The sequence below is a fragment of the Vombatus ursinus genome, unplaced genomic scaffold, assembly GCF_900497805.2.
Source record: "Vombatus ursinus unplaced genomic scaffold, bare-nosed wombat genome assembly UNPS02014777.1, whole genome shotgun sequence".
Taxonomy (NCBI): Eukaryota; Metazoa; Chordata; class Mammalia; order Diprotodontia; family Vombatidae; genus Vombatus; species Vombatus ursinus.
Window position 1 is genome coordinate 2,630,120 of NW_020954555.1, and position 18,251 is coordinate 2,648,370.

Sequence of the window (18,251 nt, forward strand, 5' to 3'; positions counted from 1 at the left end):
ATTTGGTCCTGAGGAATGGGTCAGACCACTGTCCAACTTTTTGCAGAAGGGACATGCAGTGTGAATCATGGCAGTCTGACCTTCTGACCTTCCTTCCACTGTCTCAGGGGTTAGCATTCAGCCCCCTGGTCCCTCTCCCCATCCAGACAAAGCCCAGTTCGTGTTAGGTGGCAATGTTCTCCACCTGCCCTGCCTGCCTGCAGCCCTGCCCACTCCCTCACCAAGGACCCAGCACTGAGGCAAGACAGGGCCAGAATGAGTCACTCTCAGAATTATGGATCCAGCAGAAGCAAAGGACTGCAGAGACCACTTTATGGGGTCTTGAGATGCCCTCAGTGTCACTATAAACAGTAGACTTCTCCCCAGCAAGGCCACCACAGCAGTAAAGGTGACAAGTCCGTGCTCTCAGCTAGGCCCCTTCTGTCACTCACCGGCACCCAAAGTGGGGCTGGAGTCACCCTGACTCCCCAACAGTTACAAGCCAAACTTCACCAACACTCAAGGTCTTGGGGCTTACTCACCCAGAAGGTCCCAGTTTTTCTTTGGACTCCACAAATTCCTGTCCCATCTTCAGTTTCTCCCATTCCTCCTTACGGGTTTTGATTTTCCTAGGATTGACATTTCCTCTATTGGGATTATCCTTCTTCTCTTTCTGGAATGACAAAAGCAAAGGAAAAGCCCAGGACTTAAGAAGACTCCAGGTACTGATGCCACTCACTGAGACTCAGACCTATATCCATGTGTATAGACAGCTAGCTACCTACCCATCTACACTCCCCAACACACAACAGCATATGGACACAGATACATATGTACAAAATATATTGATGTTATAAAGGTTAGGGCATTTGCTTGATATGATGTTGTGGAAAGGCAGTGGACCCAGTCAAGAAACCTGGTTCTACCAACTCTGCCACGTAACTCTGTAAAATGGGACTAATACTTGTACTCTCTACATCACAGGAGCGTTGTGAAGAAGGTACTTTATAAACAGGAAGGTGCCACGTCCTAGAGAAATGTGAGTTGTCATAACAATAAAAATAAAAATGAGTCTCTCATGATTAACTGTGCCACCAGAGCCAATGGGAAGAGACAAGGAGCAGGCTTGCAGCAGCTGTCTGGGGCTATGTAACCAGCCAATCCTGTTGCACTTGCCAGGGGGCTTGTGCCCAGGCATCCCAGCAGCCACACTAATGGCGTCATGAGGACATAGCTCACAAACAATGGGCAGTAGGGAGGTCGGGGCAAGAACTAGCTTTGAGACAAGGCAGCGCAGGAGTAAAGGGGTTAAGCTGCTCCTGCTGCAGACCAACACTGGGGGCCTTGTGCTGTTCGTGGAGAAAGAAGCTACCAAAGTGAAAGGTGAATGGGCCAGCCCAGGCTTCTGTGTCTAGCAGAGTCAGGAAAAACAACACTGTGAAGAGAAAAGTCCATTTCTAAAGAGTTCGCTTGAATCAAATCTCGTTAGAATGACTTGTACTTTCAAATGGATTGTGCTTGGTGAAAGCTGCACCTGGCCCGATCACTCCCCTACAGCTGCCTCCCCTTCCTCCCCCTCACCCTGTGTTTCCTCTTCTCTTTCATGATGTCCTTGGTGTCCTGCAGCATCTTCTCCTTCCAAAGATCAAAGAAGTAGGAAGGGTCTGTGTAGAATTTGAGGGCTTCTTTGCCATCATCTCTGGGATAGAAATAAAGACATGTGACTGTCAGTGGACAGACTCCCAACCAAATTGAACATCTTCAACACTTCCAAGCTAGAGGCAAGTCACCCAAATGAATGAATGCTCATCTTGTAGTCCTCTGCCACTGGAGGACAGCCCTCTTTCTGTCACATTTTTAATAGCTATTATCCTCACTTTCAAGACCCAGTAGTCTAGCATCACTACTGGAGTTTCATCAAAAGCAACAACTTTGATTTTGACACATAAAAGTCAGGGTGATGTACTGTTGTGGATAACTCCTGTGACCTACCTGGGTGTGAGACCTACCGAGGAGAACGTGGTATCTCATCAGACAAGGGAGACAATTTCTACTACTGGAATTCCCTAGGCCTGTCCCTGTGGTTTCATCCATTTCAATTTCATATGCCCAAGCTTAAGAGACAGGAAGTATGATCTACAACTACAAGTGAAACTTCCCAGAATGAGGAGGGACCTAAGGTCATCTAGTCCAACAACCCCCCCAAGTAGTTGACGGTGTCTTCTCCAAAATGTCCAACAAAAAAAACCTTCTGAGGCAGGCCACCCTAGTTTTGGATGGATCTCACTTTTAGGAAGTTTTTCCTTACCCCAAAGCTGAAATTGGCTTCTCTATAACTTCCACTAATTGTTCCTAGTTCTGGCCTCTGGAGCCAGGCAGAACAAGGATGATCCACCCTTTTCCATGAGAGCCCCTCAAATGCTCAGAAGCAGCTCTCACATCTCCTTACAAAGAGCTCTATTAAACATCTCTTGTTCCTTCACCCAATTCTCACCAATTCTCGCTCCTCTAGTCTAGTCTAGACTGCCACTGTGGCAACATCCTTTTCTCTAAGTGCCCGGCATCCTTTCAGCCACACCAATCTTCTAATCACAAAATTTAACTACCAATTCTAGTGGCAAGTATGAGGATCTATGAGGCGTCAATTACCAAATGTCCAAATCTATATCATCTGTATTAAAACTTACATCCCAGGCTGTTTTTCCCTTCCCCCAGCACACATCTGGAGCCACTCTGCCCTGACAATGTGCATTTAGGTAACAGAAACCCATTCTACCATTAGCTTAGGTCAAAAAATAATTAGAAAGGATATTCCTAACAATCAGAAATGTCCAAAAAAGTGGACTGGGCTGCCTGTGGAAGTGAGAGTTTCCTTCTCCGTAGGGGATTTCAAGAAGAGGCAACATGATCATTTGTTACGGCGACAATTCCTTTCAGGTATGGGTTCGACTGGATGCCAGCTGAGGTCCCTCCCAACTCTACAATTTTGCTAGGGGATGAAAAAAAGCCTAAACACATAACAAATTGCAAAGTCAAAAAAAATTACTTTTATATTTTTTGCTGTTTGGACTGGTCTTCTCTAAGGCAACTGCAGTATAATGGAAAAGAGCAGAAGTGTTATAAGGAAACCTCTGCAAAACTCTAGTCTTGGGTCTGTGAATTACAACTTACTCAGTTTCCACCTCCATAAACTGTAGTATAACAATACCTGTCTTGCCAACTTCACAAAGTTGTTGAAAGGATCAAATGAAATAATTTTGGCAAAAGTGCAAATCACAAAGTACTAAATGTAAGTTTGTAGTACTCTATTTGCAAAGAATGAAGAGTTGGCTAAAACTACATAGAGCTGTGTATATTGAAAAATAAAATCCCATTTTAAAAAGCTCTCTGGAGCTCCTCCTTTGCCTAAACCCTCCAACAGTATGCTGTGGCATCAAAAACTAGGTAGCCCATCTCCCTCCCAAATCCAATCAACTGTCTAATGGGAGCTTCGGGACTAAACTGAGAGTGGCACATGATAACCTGAAGTAATCCTTTACTGTTTGAGAAACTATAATGTCCCTAACTCCAAGCTCCCTAAATCAGGCCGGTGTCCTTGAGTTTTACAAGTACATACACACACTGCTGCTTTGCAGTACATCCATGTCTCACAGAAGACATCTGCCTCCAGCTATCTGTAATTACTTTTTACCTGTTCAAAAGATATTTATGGATGTGGGCAAGATAAATATTCCTATTCTTCTCCTGCTTCGGTGCCTTCCTGCAAGATGCCAACGCTGTGAGACGATGGAAGGAAAAGAGCTTTGTGCTGACTATAGAGCTGTCTTCCATTTCAAGTCCCACCCCTAAGAACAGACATACTTAGAGGGGAAACCAATCTGGCCACATGTGTTCTAGATTCTAGCAGGCACCTCTCAGAGAAGCCAGCAGTCAATTCCTATAGTAGGACCCAATAAGCAGCTAACCATTCCCACAGGGTTGTTATGATAAAAGGGAATTTCAAACCCCAAAGTGCAACATAAAGGGTGAGAAGGAAAAGAGGAAGGAGAAAGAGGAGAAAGAGGAGGAGGAGGAGGAGGAAAAAGAGGACTTTCTTTGGGTGTGGCCCAAGACAGCTCAGTCTTATTTATCCATGAATCTACTTACTTAGAGGAGGATTAGAACATGATTTCAGCACATAAACCTAGAAAAAGGAAGCCAGGGAAAGGTGCAGAGGTAACCTGGGTTTGAATCCTAGATCTGACCCTTATTATTAGCTGTGTAATCATGGACAAGTCAGCTTTACCTCTTCAAGTCCCAATTTCCTAAGTCATAAAATGGAGTAAGAATCATATCTCCCAAGGCTGTGATATAGATAAACTATAAAGGGTTAGGGACAGGGACTGGCCCTGTGATCTCACTGATCTGAGGAATTCCCTGGTGTGGAGGCTCCTTGCAGGCTGGTACCAGCTCTGTAGCTCATACCTCTAGAACGTTAGTAAAGGTTAAGCGACTTGCCCAAGGTCACAAAGCCAACTTTCCACCCACTACTCCAAGCTGTTTCAACAAAGCATTAGATGCTGTAAAGTGCTATATAAGTCCAAGTTATTATTATTATTATTATTATTAGAGATTTTTAAAGTGAAACTACAAAAATGAGTAATTCTGCTTATATAGTCAGCTTCAGTTCTAGCTGCCTCTGGTTCCTCTCCAGTGGCGAGCAATCTTTTGTTCTTTACAGCTAATCTAGTCCAGGAGACTTTCTCCGTGGCTAACTTTCAGCTTCCACAAGGCTACTGATTAGGGAGCTGTTACCTGTACGAGGACAGATTGTTGAGGGGTGGAGGAGCATTACAAGTGTTATACGTTTCCAGGACAGGCACCGGGAGCGAGGCCCTGTCGAAAAGCTTCTGGTCTTGAGTGGTGGAGCTTTTGAAGGCCTTTCGTGAGTTAATCCCTTGCAGTGACACTGGGAGAAAATGGGAGGAAGCCATTAGAAAATGGAAGAACTGCAGTGAAGCAAACACTGACTGAGTCACGCCAGTCACTGAAGCCCAAGCTGTTCCATTGCTCTGCAGCAGCTGATTAGAGCCAGGTTCTTCTTCCCTGGCCCTCTTGGGAAGCCCCACAAAGCTGTCTGCAGGCCGGCCATTTCACAACTGAACAAAACGAGACAACCTAGAGGTCTGCAACATGGCTGGTTCCAGCAGCATCTTCCTCAAGTCACTCTATCAGAACCTGCAAAGTCTCTTTAGAGAAGTGGATCATGGGGAGAAGAGTATGGGGCTGGGGCTGGAGGGTGGAATTTGCTGAACTAAAGAGGTCTCGGCACCCGTGCCTGGCCAGTGTCATTTTAAAGTAAAATGCCGCAGATTTTTGGAACTTTCTTTTCCCTCCACCTTTCTAGAAATCAGAAAAAGAAAAAAGCTTGGAATGGCATTCCTCAGCTGGGCATGCAAGTGCTGAGCTCAGCTTCCTTACCTTCTTCCTCCTTGGGATCCAGCTGAGTGACTTTAACTTGTAGGCGGTCAACCCTCTCAGCTAGAGAACTCACCCGGAAGGCAAAGGTATTTGCCTGAGTAAAGAGCTCTCCAAAAATGTCCTCTGCAAATTTACCTGGAAACAGCAGAGGAATCAGGTTACAAATGAACAAGTCATTCTCCACGTACCTATCTATCACAATTCTGCCTGCCACTGCTTAGGAAGGCTAGCCAGTGTAGACTGAGATCACCCCCACCGAGTGGGCAGCAAGCAGATGTTCTAAAACTAATGGAGCCTTCTGAGCAATCTCTGAGCAAGTCATGAAACTCAAAGCAAACTGAATAAACTCCAAAGAATTAAGAGAATAGAAAGAGTAGACACTGAAAGGTCTGAGAGCCAACTGCATGCCTGCACATTCTACTGAACTCTTACCATCTTGCTGCTGCTACTGAAAGAGAAAAGTCTGGGGGAGACAGTTACTAGTGGTCATCTTCTTGGTGCTTATAACTAGCATGCAAAACTGGAGGTCATTTGCTCAAAAAACCCTCAAAAGTACATCATACAGGGCCAAGTTGTGGCGTCTTTGAAAGATTTTCTATATACCAATACAATCCAAAGTACAATTTCCTCTAATAGGTGAAATTTGGGTTTTATAATTTAGTATGCCTTTCTTCAAATCTGCATCCCAAGGAAAAGAAGAAAAGTTGGTATGTTTCTTGAAAAACAACACACTAGTGATTGATCTCTTGTCTTTTTTTTTCTCCCCCTTAAAAAAGAAATAGGCTTCCTTCCTTTAAAGCTTGGACCTAAGAAGAGCCACCAACCAGAGAAACAAAATGGCAATTTAATGCTGCCTCTCTCCCCCCTGTCACTCCAAGTCTCTCTGTCTCTATATGACACAGACAGACACACACACACACCGCTTATTAGAAATGAGAAGTCAAGGAGGCAAAGTGGTGAATGTCTTTCAAGTATATCATGCAAGCTACATCCAAGAGTAAGGCAGGAATAAAAGTGACCAGAAACAAATGAATACTGATAATTACTTTGACGACTGTCCAAAGAACAAGCTCCAATTCTTAGCTTTTAAATATTACTCTACACAAGTTCAAAGTCTAGCAGAAAAATTAGTTAAAAAGGAGCTAAACTGCATCTTTAGGGTGAAATGTAGCTCACTTTGCCTATATAACCTAAAGGGTAAGAAGACTAATCAACCACAAGTTCAGAACTGCTGGGGTATTCAATTTAATGGGGGGTTACTCAATTCAATGGGGGGTTTCTAATCAGGGACAGAACAAGTTCTTGCACACTGAATGATCTGGGGAGTCTAAACAACCATGGTAAACTGCCAGGCTCAAAGATCTCAAATCAGGCTAATGCTCTGCATTTCTGCAAAGCAAACTGTGCCTGATCCCTGTCTATAAAATGGCTAAGTTCCATAAAACCCACATTGTATGAGCCCCTTCAGGTAATGGAAAATTGTAATTAGAAGGCTAAAGCACAGAAATGAGCAACTATATGGAAAACAGTTCATGACCATAGCTGTTACCCACACAACTGTCCAAACTCTGCCCTCACAAAAAAAAAAAATTTGAACAAGAACAAAACCCCCAAACCCCTCCAATGTTAACCCCTGGGATCCAAAAGCCTGTACGCTAACCAGCTGAGCTCACTGCCTCCTGACTGGACTATGGCAATAGCCTGCAGCTGGGTCTCCCTGCTTCAAGGCTTTTCCCACTACAGTTCACCTACTACGCAGAGGTCAAACAGGCCTGACTCATTCAGTAAGTTTCAGATAGCTACCCCATCACCTCCAGGATCAGACATAAAATCCTTCGGCATTCAAAGTCCTTCAGAACCACCCCCTTCTCCTTGCCCCATGAACTCAATGACCCAGTGACACACTTCTCTCTGCTGTTCCTAGCACAAAACATCCCTATCACCCGACTCCGGGCATTTTCACTGGCCCCTCTGTGCCTGGAATTCTCCCTCTCCTCACTTCCATACCCTGGCCTCCCCAGTTTCCTTCAAGTCCCAGCTAAAATAGGTCCTTCTCCAAGAAGCCATTCCTGATTACTCTTAATGCCAGTGCTTTTCCTCTCCCGATGATCTCCAACTTATCCTGTCCCTAGCTTGTTTGTAAGCTATTAGACTGTGTGCTCTTGGAGAGGGGGACTCTTTTTGACCTTTATTTGTATCCCTAGTGTTTAGCAGTGTAATGGTAGGTGCTTAATAAATGCTTACTCACTGACTTCTTGAGCCAATCTGGTTAGAATAGCTAGGATCTTCCTGCTCTCAAAAAGGAAAAAGTGGCTGGGGTTTGGGAAGATGGTAGAGGAGGAAGAGAATACTACTACATTATTATAGCATTTACAGCTAAGACTGATACAGAAAGTAAAGCCTGGCAGAGAATCACAATCAGAATCCTTAGGTCACACAATATTGGCATGTCTGGGAGGAAAGCAAAATATTAAAGACCTAAGGCTTGTGAGAGTTTTCAAATGTAATTCCAACCATTAATTTAGCCCTCTTGTCCTTCAAGGACCAACCTTCAAAAACAAAATGCTGATATTTGGTAAATGAAGAGAAAACCAAAAGCCACACAAAAATGAGCAATTCATTCACGCATTCAGCCATCAGGATAGATGGTTCAATCAGGCCATATACCAAACATCGGATCTGAATCTCCTACAGTTGACAGTCTCCTACAATACGTCCTAAAGGGTACTGGGTTTTGCCACAAGTACAATTTTAGCAGGATTTGTCCTGGGTCCTAACTGGCCAATAAGCTAACAAAGATGTGTTAACAAAGTAGCCACAACTACAATAATTATTCAAAATAGTGCAAACCAACTATAAAGACTGTTGATCATAATAGGTCCTGTGGGTCAGCTACAGAAGCTAGATTATGGAATTTGGAGTCCTGTTCTTTAACAGTTAACCCAATTAAAATTTCTCTATCAGATGCAGCAGCTCTCATTAGAGTACAGTGCTTACTAAGGCCAAACTCATGGATTTGATTCTTGTGTAGGCCATTTAGCTTCACAGGGAAGAAAAACACTACTCAGGTCCAAGACTCCATCCTTCGCCTGGCCAAGCCTCATAAATGCATACTGTTGGTCACAAGGGGGAGGGGGCGAGCAAGTATGGATGGCTCCGTGTAACCCAGCCATCCCCACACCAATGGGAAAACAAATGCAAAGCACATGTGGTATTTGCTTTCAGGGGAGCAACCTAGTGCAGTGAAAGGAGCAGGAGGCCAGTATTTGTGGGCCAGTTTTACCTCTTATACACTAGATGACTTGGGAGGAGTCACAACCTCTCAAGGGCTCTATGTTGTCCTCCGCAAATGTGGAGATTGGACCAGATGGTCTCAAAGGTTCTTTCAAGGTATGATATTCTATTATTCCAAGTGAGAGTCACACATCCCACTGCTCACCAGGGTAACCTGCACGGAGCAAGTTCATCAGCAGACAGCAGGACACAACAGCGGAGCCAGAGTGTGACCAGGGTCAAGGCCAGGAGTCCAGTGTTTATTCAGCCTTCTCAGGGCTATCAAGGCAGAACTGATGCCTTTAAGACCAGGTAAAGCTCTCTGCCGCTTTGGAGCATGCTCCTCTTAACAAGCATCATGTACTTCCTGGCAATGTTCCCTTGTGTAAAGCAGGGAGTCAAGGTTTTGTATCTTTCCTAGGCCCCACCCATAGTTTCCTAAGTCCTCCATCAACTGAAATCACCCTTGGGCGAAATGACAGCTTAGGAATCTCAGAGCTCATAGATCACCTGACCACAGAGCTGGGTCTCTGCAGCTGGCTATTCTAAAGGCAGGACCTATTACTATCTGGGGGAACATAGGCTTTAGTGATATTCCAGTCCCTTCACCCATGGCCCTGATGCAGTAGGAGGGGTATTTGCAATGATTCATGAAGATATGTTTGCTAAGGGAGATCACCAAAATGGCATTTCAGCTGAGGTATTCATGGGAGCAGTAGTGGCACCAGACAACTGCAAAGCCTATCAAAACACTTGCCACTCCCAGATCATGGCATCAAGCAAACAAAGTCGATTTAGAATGAAATCTGAATCACATGTGTGCATGCATGCACCCCACCCAGGGCAAGATTCATTCATTTCTGTCAATTAAGAAAATGAAATAAAAGTGACTATCAAGGTGTTTTTCCCTCAGCCTCAGATCAGACAGAGGACTAGCTGTAGTTACAATTTGCAATACCACATACAGCTTGCAAAACTCTTAAAACTCCCCACAGACTGCAGAAGTGATTTGTACCCTGAACTTTTAGACCTTAGGGCCTGTGACACAGGGTGGCCAAGATAGGCCACATCTGTGTGTGTAAGAGAGGGACAGGAGAAGGATGAAAAGAGGAGAGAAAGGAGAGAAAGAGGGAGGGAGAGGGGGAGAGAGAGAGAGACAGAGACAGAGATCGCACAAGCCAGTACACAAGCTGACTTTCTACCTCCGTGAAAGGGAGAGGAAGGGAAACAAAGAGATGAGGATGATGGGAATGTCTGAGCCTTCAATAGAGTCAGGCTCCATCAAACAGCTCTCGCAATCCCAGGCACACTCTTCGACCCAAGATGCCACTCTGTGAACCTCCCACTTTCAACACCGAATTCTGCTCTGTCATTCCATCTGCAATCCTGCTGCAGCCCTTCCTACCACCCTGCCCACGGATGTCTTCTGAAGCAGGTGGGGTGATGAGGGGTGGGGGGTGGGGGGAGGCAGGAAAAGAGAAGGGAAGGGGGTGGCAGTGAGGAGAGGACTGAAGGGAAGAAATCTGTACTCAAAAGGAACTCTCTTTTGGGGGGAAAATAAATAAATATATTTTTGCATTACCTAGGGAAAGCAGATGGGGGAGAAATAGGAACATGGGAGGAAAAGGGAACTAAATAAAGAGCACCAACGACCCCTGAGGGCAGAGCACAGGCTCTCTGCGGTACTCACTCAGGCTGCCCAGCTGTCGAATGACATTTGCCAGGGTGATGTTGGTCTTGCATTCCAGCTCGCTTGTAACGCTAGGCAACGTCTGACGGCACAGGTGCCTTGGCTCGATGTTCCTCGTTACTAACGGCATGGTGGACCTGCTTCAGGCAATGTTCTGAATGATGAAAAACAACCTAAAAAAGAAATAACAGGAAAGTATTACTCAACCACAAATTCCAGGCACACTAGGGCTGTGTGATATTTTTTCCCTTTGCTCTGATCTGAAACAGCTTATAGAATCCCTCCCTTCCCTGACCCATCTTTTAAAAAGCAGACTCCTTTTCTATTAGGGGGATGGAGAGGGGGGAGAGTAAGATTTAGCTGTTACATGGGGCTTGTTGGTATATACCGGCAGCACTGGAAACCTACCCACCTTTTGAGAAGCAAGAATTTCCCTGGCCAAATATTGTCTCAGCAGGCAAAGGGGGTGGGTTAGCATTAGAGAAAAGCCCATTCAGCAGGCACTGGATGGCACAGACACCATCCTTTCAGGGATGGTAACTAGGACAGATTAGATTCCAGGCCACCAACCGTAGAGGATCAAAAAAGGGCTTCTGTCATCTGTATCTCCATGATGAAATCAAGCTGCCAATAGTGATTTTTCCCTTCCACTGATACACGTCAGGACATAACCTTTCTAGTTCTTCCTTGATGGGTGACTGTTAAATGTGCAACTAAGTACTTGCTGCCAGAATCTACTAACACCACTAAAGTTTAGTCTGTAAATTGACAGAATGAAAGAACGTCAAAGAAAATTCGCCTGTTCAATATGCCAAACACAACGCTGTGCAAAATGTGCTGTGAGATTCCCAACCCTGCCCCCCCTTCTACCCTAATATCTCTTTTCCTCCCTCCAGTCTAGGCACAATACACCTGGGCAGCAAGGCTCTTGAGACAGCAGGAAGCATCTCCAGCCAACACGGAAACCTTCCAGTGACTGTTTCTTATCCTGTTGGATGAGCTCCTTTCCCTAGGAAATCCCCTCCTCCCCCCAGAACCATTGTTTTAGACTTCATCGACCAAGGGAAAGAGCTTTATTCTGAACCAAAAGGATTTGACTTACAGTCAAATTACAACGGCCAGGTCCTATTCTCACATTCTATAAAACTGACGAAATCTAACACTGTCTAATGGCCTTTGTATTAGAAAAATGGTGATAAGTCAGGGCACACAGCAGCTTATCCAAGTTTCCACTGCTAGGATTCCTGTAAAAGGCAAAGGCACAGTACACAAAAAGCCTTAAAACAGAGCTGGAACACTAATTCAATCACCAAAAGACTGGCCCCAGCTACAAAATGTTTAAACCAAATTGATCATCATAGATCTAAAAAGCTAACCAAGATACCGACTCAGAAAAAGTAAAATGAAGCCCTTCAGGCTCAAAGGGGGAGCAGTACCCTTTGGAACAGACTGCTCCTTGTTATGGACATTCTGATCTGCTCTGAGTAAAAATAAAACAGGAAGCCAACAGCTTGGGGAACAAGATTTCCTGTCACCAACAGCAACAGCTCAAGAACCAAGAGATTCAGCTGCTTGCTCATAACTTTGAACCTCCCTTTAATAGTCATTTCATGGCAGCTGGGCCTATCTTTGGGGTGCAGAGGTGTTTCCTGAATGCTGTTCTACTATGTAAGTAAATAATTTCCATTCTGCTCCTCTGTTAAGTTCCTCTCCAAACTAAGGCCCTTTCTTACTGGAATCCCAGGCTTCTCCCTTTAGTTGATCTCTTCCATTCCTTCACTTCCTTGAACCACTGTGACTCAGGGAACATGAAACATGAGCTCTCAGTGAGGGTCACCAGCTTTCTGGGTTTCCATAACTAAATAGTGAGGTGAGAACTGAAAACGGGAACAGGGCTGTGGGAATCCAATGAGAACATGTATAAATCATAAAGCACTATCTCAATGTCATCTACTATTACTGGTAGAAGAGGGGGGAAAAAAGAAGAGAAGGGGGATACAAATAAGAGCCTCCTTGGGTCCCATATACTGCTATCTGGGGGTTCCCATGCCCTCAACCTTCTGACTTTTCCAGTAGAACCAGAAATGCAAGGGTGGGCCAGGATAACTCAGTCACCACTGGAAGCCACACCAGTGTGTCACTTGAGAAGCTGTCCTGGCCTCTCCCAATGGCCCAGACAGCCTGGAAATTCTGGGAATGTGGTAAAGATGGCCACTGGCACCACATTCATTCCAGACTTTCCCTCTGGATACCTGATTAGGAACTGTGGATTGCAGACTGTCTGGGCAAATGTCTGATGGGCAGCAACTTTGAAGCACCAGGCACTGTGGCACAAACACTGTACTTTGGTCTGTTATTCTACCTACCCAAGGTACAGACACTCAAATATGGTAAACTGCCTGCATGAGTATTTGTTTATTCAGGGAGACCTGGGCTCCTGGGTGTGGAATTATTATAAACTGGACCGTAAGCCTGCCCATAACCAATTTTTAACCCACTCCCCACAAAAATCAGTCTTCTTGACAATTGGTTGGTATGAGGCATGTGCATGGGGAATTCAAATATTTCAATTTTCACTTAAGCAAAACAAATACTTCTCTAAGGAAGATTCCCTGCTACAAAATAAAAATCATGCTATGCATTCCCAAAGCCAAACAGTAATGACTACTGTTTTATCTGCTATTTGATATTATCCACACGGTAACCCCTCCTGGATCAGAACAAGTGGCCCATGTATGTACTGAATAGCAACTATAACAACAAAAATCCAGGCCACGTATTCTAATGTTCAGATAAAGTTTATAGGATCTGGACTATGCCATAGGTAAACATAATTAAACTTGGTGCAGAGCAGCTTTGGAATCTTTGCTATCTGATGTAACTGCAAGAATACTGTACTGGGATCCTGGAAGCCCAGGTGGAGTCACAGAATGTGAGAGCTGAAAAGGAGGTAAGACAACATCATCCATAAGGGCCTGGCCAAGCTATGGACCTCTCCTAGACATCCATTTCCTTATTCATCAACAATCAATGAGCATTAATTCATCACCTGCTCTGTATGTGCCACGTACTATTCAAAGTGTTGGGGATCTAAAGACAAACCAAACCAGGCTTTGCCCTCAAAGACCTCATATCCTCTAGGAAGAAACAACACATAAGGAAATACAAAATATTTACAAAGACAATAAATAGAAGGGAACTGGAACAGACATGAACAACTTGGTCAATCAGGAAAAGCAGGTGAAGCTACTGGAGTGGTCCCCACTCCAAGGTCCTTCGGAGACTTGCCCCCGGCTCCTTGCCTCAGCTGACTCCTCTCTTCACACAGCTGCTGCCAAAGCACCACTTCTGAACAGGACTCCAAACCTCCTACTACCCTACTGTGCCTCCCCATGAGGCAATGGGATATAAACTGGGTTCAATATGAACTCTGGCATTCAACGCCCTCCAGGGTTCATCTTCACCCTCCCTTTTTAACTTTCTTCTACCATACTCCTTTGCATGTGTCTGGACTACACTCCCCCCTCCACCTCTGCCTATGGACATCTTTCTCCTTCATCCAGGTGTCATCAGGTGCTACCTCTTCCGGACCTCACCAGCTAGAATCCCTATCTCCTGTCCTTGAATCAATTAAGCCATTGGGTTTGCCCTCGCAGGCACTTAACAGTTTTCTATTTTGAATTGCAGTTATTTGTAGGCATGTCTCATTCTTTTATTTAACTGTGAACTTTTTGAGGGCAGTAACTCTCTCTCATCTTGTATTCCCAAGGCCTCATAGATAATATGAATTTAATAAATGCTGGATGAATTCAAATTTAAGAACTTTGATTTTCTTCTGTGTACCCAAGCTATCACCTTCTGACATGGTCAATCTACACTTTAAACCAGGCTGAAGGTGGCTAAGTCCTTTCCCTAGGCCTCATTTTACCTGATGCCAGCACCTTCAGGGGGCCCAAAAAGGTACAAGGGTTGTCCTAGGAAAGGCCCAGAGTTGTTTGCTGTTGCTTTTTAACCCATCTCTCAGGCTGAGCTGAAGCCTAAAAGGATTTCCCCAAGGAAATTCTGACTTTTTGACCAGTTCTACAGTCCCCATTACAGACACAAATACTCTTTCCACCTTTCCCATTCCTTGGCTATCTTCTGCCTATGTACACTGAAGGGAAATGTTGGAAACCAAAGACATCCTGGCCTTCCCAGTCTTCATCTGAACTAGCTCCAGAGCCCTCTGGGTCATGACAGGGCACTGGAGCCTGTCCCGTGTTTGTACACATACGGAGATGCCTGATATACCCCTGAAGTCTTACAATGTTCAGGCTTGACACTGTGCCTAAGCCCTAAGTCACCTCATGGAAGACAATCCCAGAATTCAAGGTCTCTGGCTTTGTTCAGGTGAGGTGTCAAGGCAGCTTTGGTTGGCTGATTGATTCCCAGGCAAGTTCTGCCCTGTTCCAAGACCCTAAAAACAGTCAGGAGAGGAGAGATGGGGGATGCTATCTTCAGCCCAAACTCCGAATTCTTATTATTGTCAGGGAAAAGGATAGGTACCTGATCATTCTTGCAAGGGTGCCTTTCTCTAAGCCATTTACCAAAGAAAATAAAGCTTACTTGAACCAAGGTCAGGTCATCCCTGAAGATACCTGCAGATTTCAACAGCGAAACTGCCTAAACAGCAAGGAACTTAGAGCTACAGCAACAATCACCACCGGAGCTAAGCCTCCGGTAGCATTTCCCCTTTGAAATGCAGTCCAAAAATGCTGATTAGCAATGGCAGGGGATGGGTGAATGTGGGGTTTTTTCTAAGTGTGGCAATTAGGACTTCTGCATTCTCCCTATTCTACAGACAACAGCATTTTGGGCAGGGGTAGGTAAGAAATGGAGTTTGTTTTATAAGCCTGGTTTTTCTTTTGGTAGATTTTAGTAGATATTTCATTTAATGGGGGGGGGGAGATCACAAATGGCTATAGGAATTTAAACTAAAATATTCCTCCCTCCCTCCCAGTTTAAGTCAAAGAGGGTGGGCACTCAAGCTTACAATAATTGAGTTCGGCTATTGAAATGTTTAAAGAAAGATGAATTTACTGTTGCATGCAGAGTCTTCACTACCAGGCAGCAACCACAGGCAGGAATGCCTCATTATAGGCTTAAGCACCCACCCACTTCCTGTTGAGATGCAGGGTGGGGCGAATATACAAATATAACCAGTCTCTTTCTCCAAAAACACATAACAAAGAGTTACTGACAAATCAGCTTAGGTCCCAACACAAATGTCCCGGAAGAGCACTGAAGAAGACTGAAGTAGAATTCTGAGGATGGATTTTATGAACAAAGAGGACCACAGACTGGGGCAACGAGAGAAGAAGCTTTTTGAGATTTCAAACCAATCCTTCTCCTCCCAGGCTCCACTGAGCTATGGAGATCAGGTGATGCTGGTAGAATGGGAGCTTTAGGAGGCCACAGCACACTGGAGAGGCCATGGGACTAGTGGCCATTGTAGCAGTCATCTGAAAACCAACCTAAGTGTGACAGGCTTGTCACCAAATGCCAGGTGACATGTTTGAGGCACAATAACTTATAGAACATTTATTAAGACACCAAGGAGTTTCAATCTCTGTTAGTGGAGGGAACACCCGCACCAAAGAATTCACATATCCTTTAAGTACTGAAGAAGTATCTAATATGTGTGTCCTGAGCTCCTATTAAACTGTAAGTTTCATGAAAGCAAGAATTCTATCATGAAGTTTAGGTTTATCTCAGTGCTTGACATACTGCTGTACAGCAGATGCTTAAATGTTTGTCAAACTTTCCAATTTCAGAAAAAGAATTCCGGCAACTATGGGTCTCCGCTAAGGCTGTCTCCCTGCTTCCCTCGCCCATCCCAGTTGCTTTCTCTTGGGGGCAGTAGCACAGTAGCCTTCTGAATCTATAGTTAGACCATCATACTGCTTCCATTCACTGTTGAGTAGGAGTTGCTCATACCTGTAGAGTCTATAACTTGTTCTTATCCTTTTAGGCAAAAACACTCTTTTATTTCCATTCTATCACTCGTCAGCCTCTAACATTAACTTTATTCAAAGCTTAAAATATTAAGAGTCACTCCTGTGTTCAAAATTAGCTTCTTCTAAAACTGACTTCTCTATGAGGTCTGCCTCAAACACAGCCAGAACTAGTCCTTCCTTTTCACCAGAACCAAGCTTTCTTATAAAGAAGAGAGCAGAGGAGACTAGAACTTGGGGGCCTGGACCCGAGGTCCTCTTTGCCAGCAGAAAGCTCCTGGAAGCAAAGAAGGCAGGGAGAAGAGACCAATTTATTCACAGAATCACAAGAACTGGAAGTTACCTACAAGGTCATCTAGTCCAATTCTTATCTAACCAGGAATCTCCTCCACTGCTGTGTTTGGAGTGCTCTTTCAGGCACCAGGGGGAAACAGAAAATGGAAGGAAGGGAAGGGAAGGGCGCCTGCTCTGTGCCAGGCACTGTTCTAAGCACTTTACTCATCATCTCATTTGACCCTCACAATAACCCTGTAAGGTAGGTGCTATTACGATCCTCATTTTACAGGTGAGGGAACTGGGGCAAACAGGGGTTATGACTTACCACGGTCACACTGCTAGTAAGTGTCTCAGGCTAGATTTGAGCTCAGGCCTTCCTGACTCCAGGCTCAGTGCTCTATCCACTGTGTCACCTAGCTACCCAACAAAAACAACAGCAGCAGCTGCTAGCATTTATTCAGTCTCTACTATATGATAGGCACTGTTAAGCACTTTACAAATATCTCACCTCACAGAGCTTACAGTTTAGTAGGAGAAACAAGATACATAGATTAGCTGCAATTCTCATTATTACATGGAAAACCCATCAGAAAATTACAAAGCAAAAGGCTATATATGCTACATCCCTGGCAAGTGGTCATCCAGTCTCAGCTTAGAGACTACTTCCAAAGCAGCCCATTTCACTTTGGATCTGCTCTGACTCTTCTATCTAACTATTCTTAGCCTACCTTGTGAAGCAGAAGGTATATGAGGCAGGCTCCCAAGCCCAGACCCAGCTCTGCAGGGAAAGAGCTTGGGATGGCCCTAAGGCTCCCTTGCCTCCTCATTTCTCTCCTCTCTTGGCCTCTGCCTACCTTCCTGAGGTAGATCCCCTCGCCACCAAGCCCTATTAATCCCTGATATGTGAAGTGGGTGCTCTTATCATCTCTACGTGGATATCTCAGATCTACTTACCCAGCCCTCACTTCTTTGTTGACCTACAGTCTTACATCTCCAAATGCTTATTAAACATCTCAAACTGGATATTCTGTGGGCAACTCAAACTCAACATGTCTAAAACGGAATTCATTATCTTTCCCCTTAAACCCTCCCCACTACTGAACTTTCACATTACTGTCAAGGGCAACATCATTTTTCCTGACACCTGTGACACCTTGCAACCTGGGAGTCATCCTCAACTCTTCCCTCTCTCTCATCTCCCACATGCAAGCTGTTACCAAGGCCTGTTGACTTTACCTTTGTAACATCTCTCCAAGACACCCTGTCCTCTCCTCTAACATCGCCAACACCCTGGTACAGGCCCTCAACACTTCACACTTGGACTACTGCAAAAGCTGCTGCTGGATCTTCCTGCTTCAAATCTCAACCCACTCCAGTCCATCCTCCACTCAGCTGTCAGTGATCTTCCTCAAGTGCAGATCTGACCACAGCATCAATATTCAATAAATGTCAGTGGCTCCCTATCATCTCCAGGACCCACAGTAAAATCCTGTTTGGCATTCAAAGTCCTTCCAGATAGGAAGTTGGGAAAGAATTTTTACGACCAGTCTCTCTGATAAAGGCCTCATTTCTAAAATATA

At 44.8% G+C, this 18,251-nt stretch overlaps 1 protein-coding gene across 2 annotated transcripts in view; it reads right to left on the reverse strand.

The window, feature by feature from the left end:
- The window catches only part of WASF2 (WAS protein family member 2), an 80,738-nt gene that overhangs the window by 14,351 nt on the left and 48,136 nt on the right, over positions 1–18,251 (reverse strand). For both annotated transcript variants that reach the window (XM_027864822.1, XM_027864823.1), the window contains 5 exons: positions 10,403–10,575; positions 5,440–5,574; positions 4,774–4,927; positions 1,561–1,678; positions 522–652 (listed from right to left, as the gene is read on the reverse strand). In XM_027864822.1, coding sequence (XP_027720623.1) covers positions 522–652; positions 1,561–1,678; positions 4,774–4,927; positions 5,440–5,574; positions 10,403–10,532 — 668 coding nt within the window. In that variant the 5' untranslated portion in view covers positions 10,533–10,575. The remainder of the gene's footprint in view (positions 1–521; positions 653–1,560; positions 1,679–4,773; positions 4,928–5,439; positions 5,575–10,402; positions 10,576–18,251) is intronic.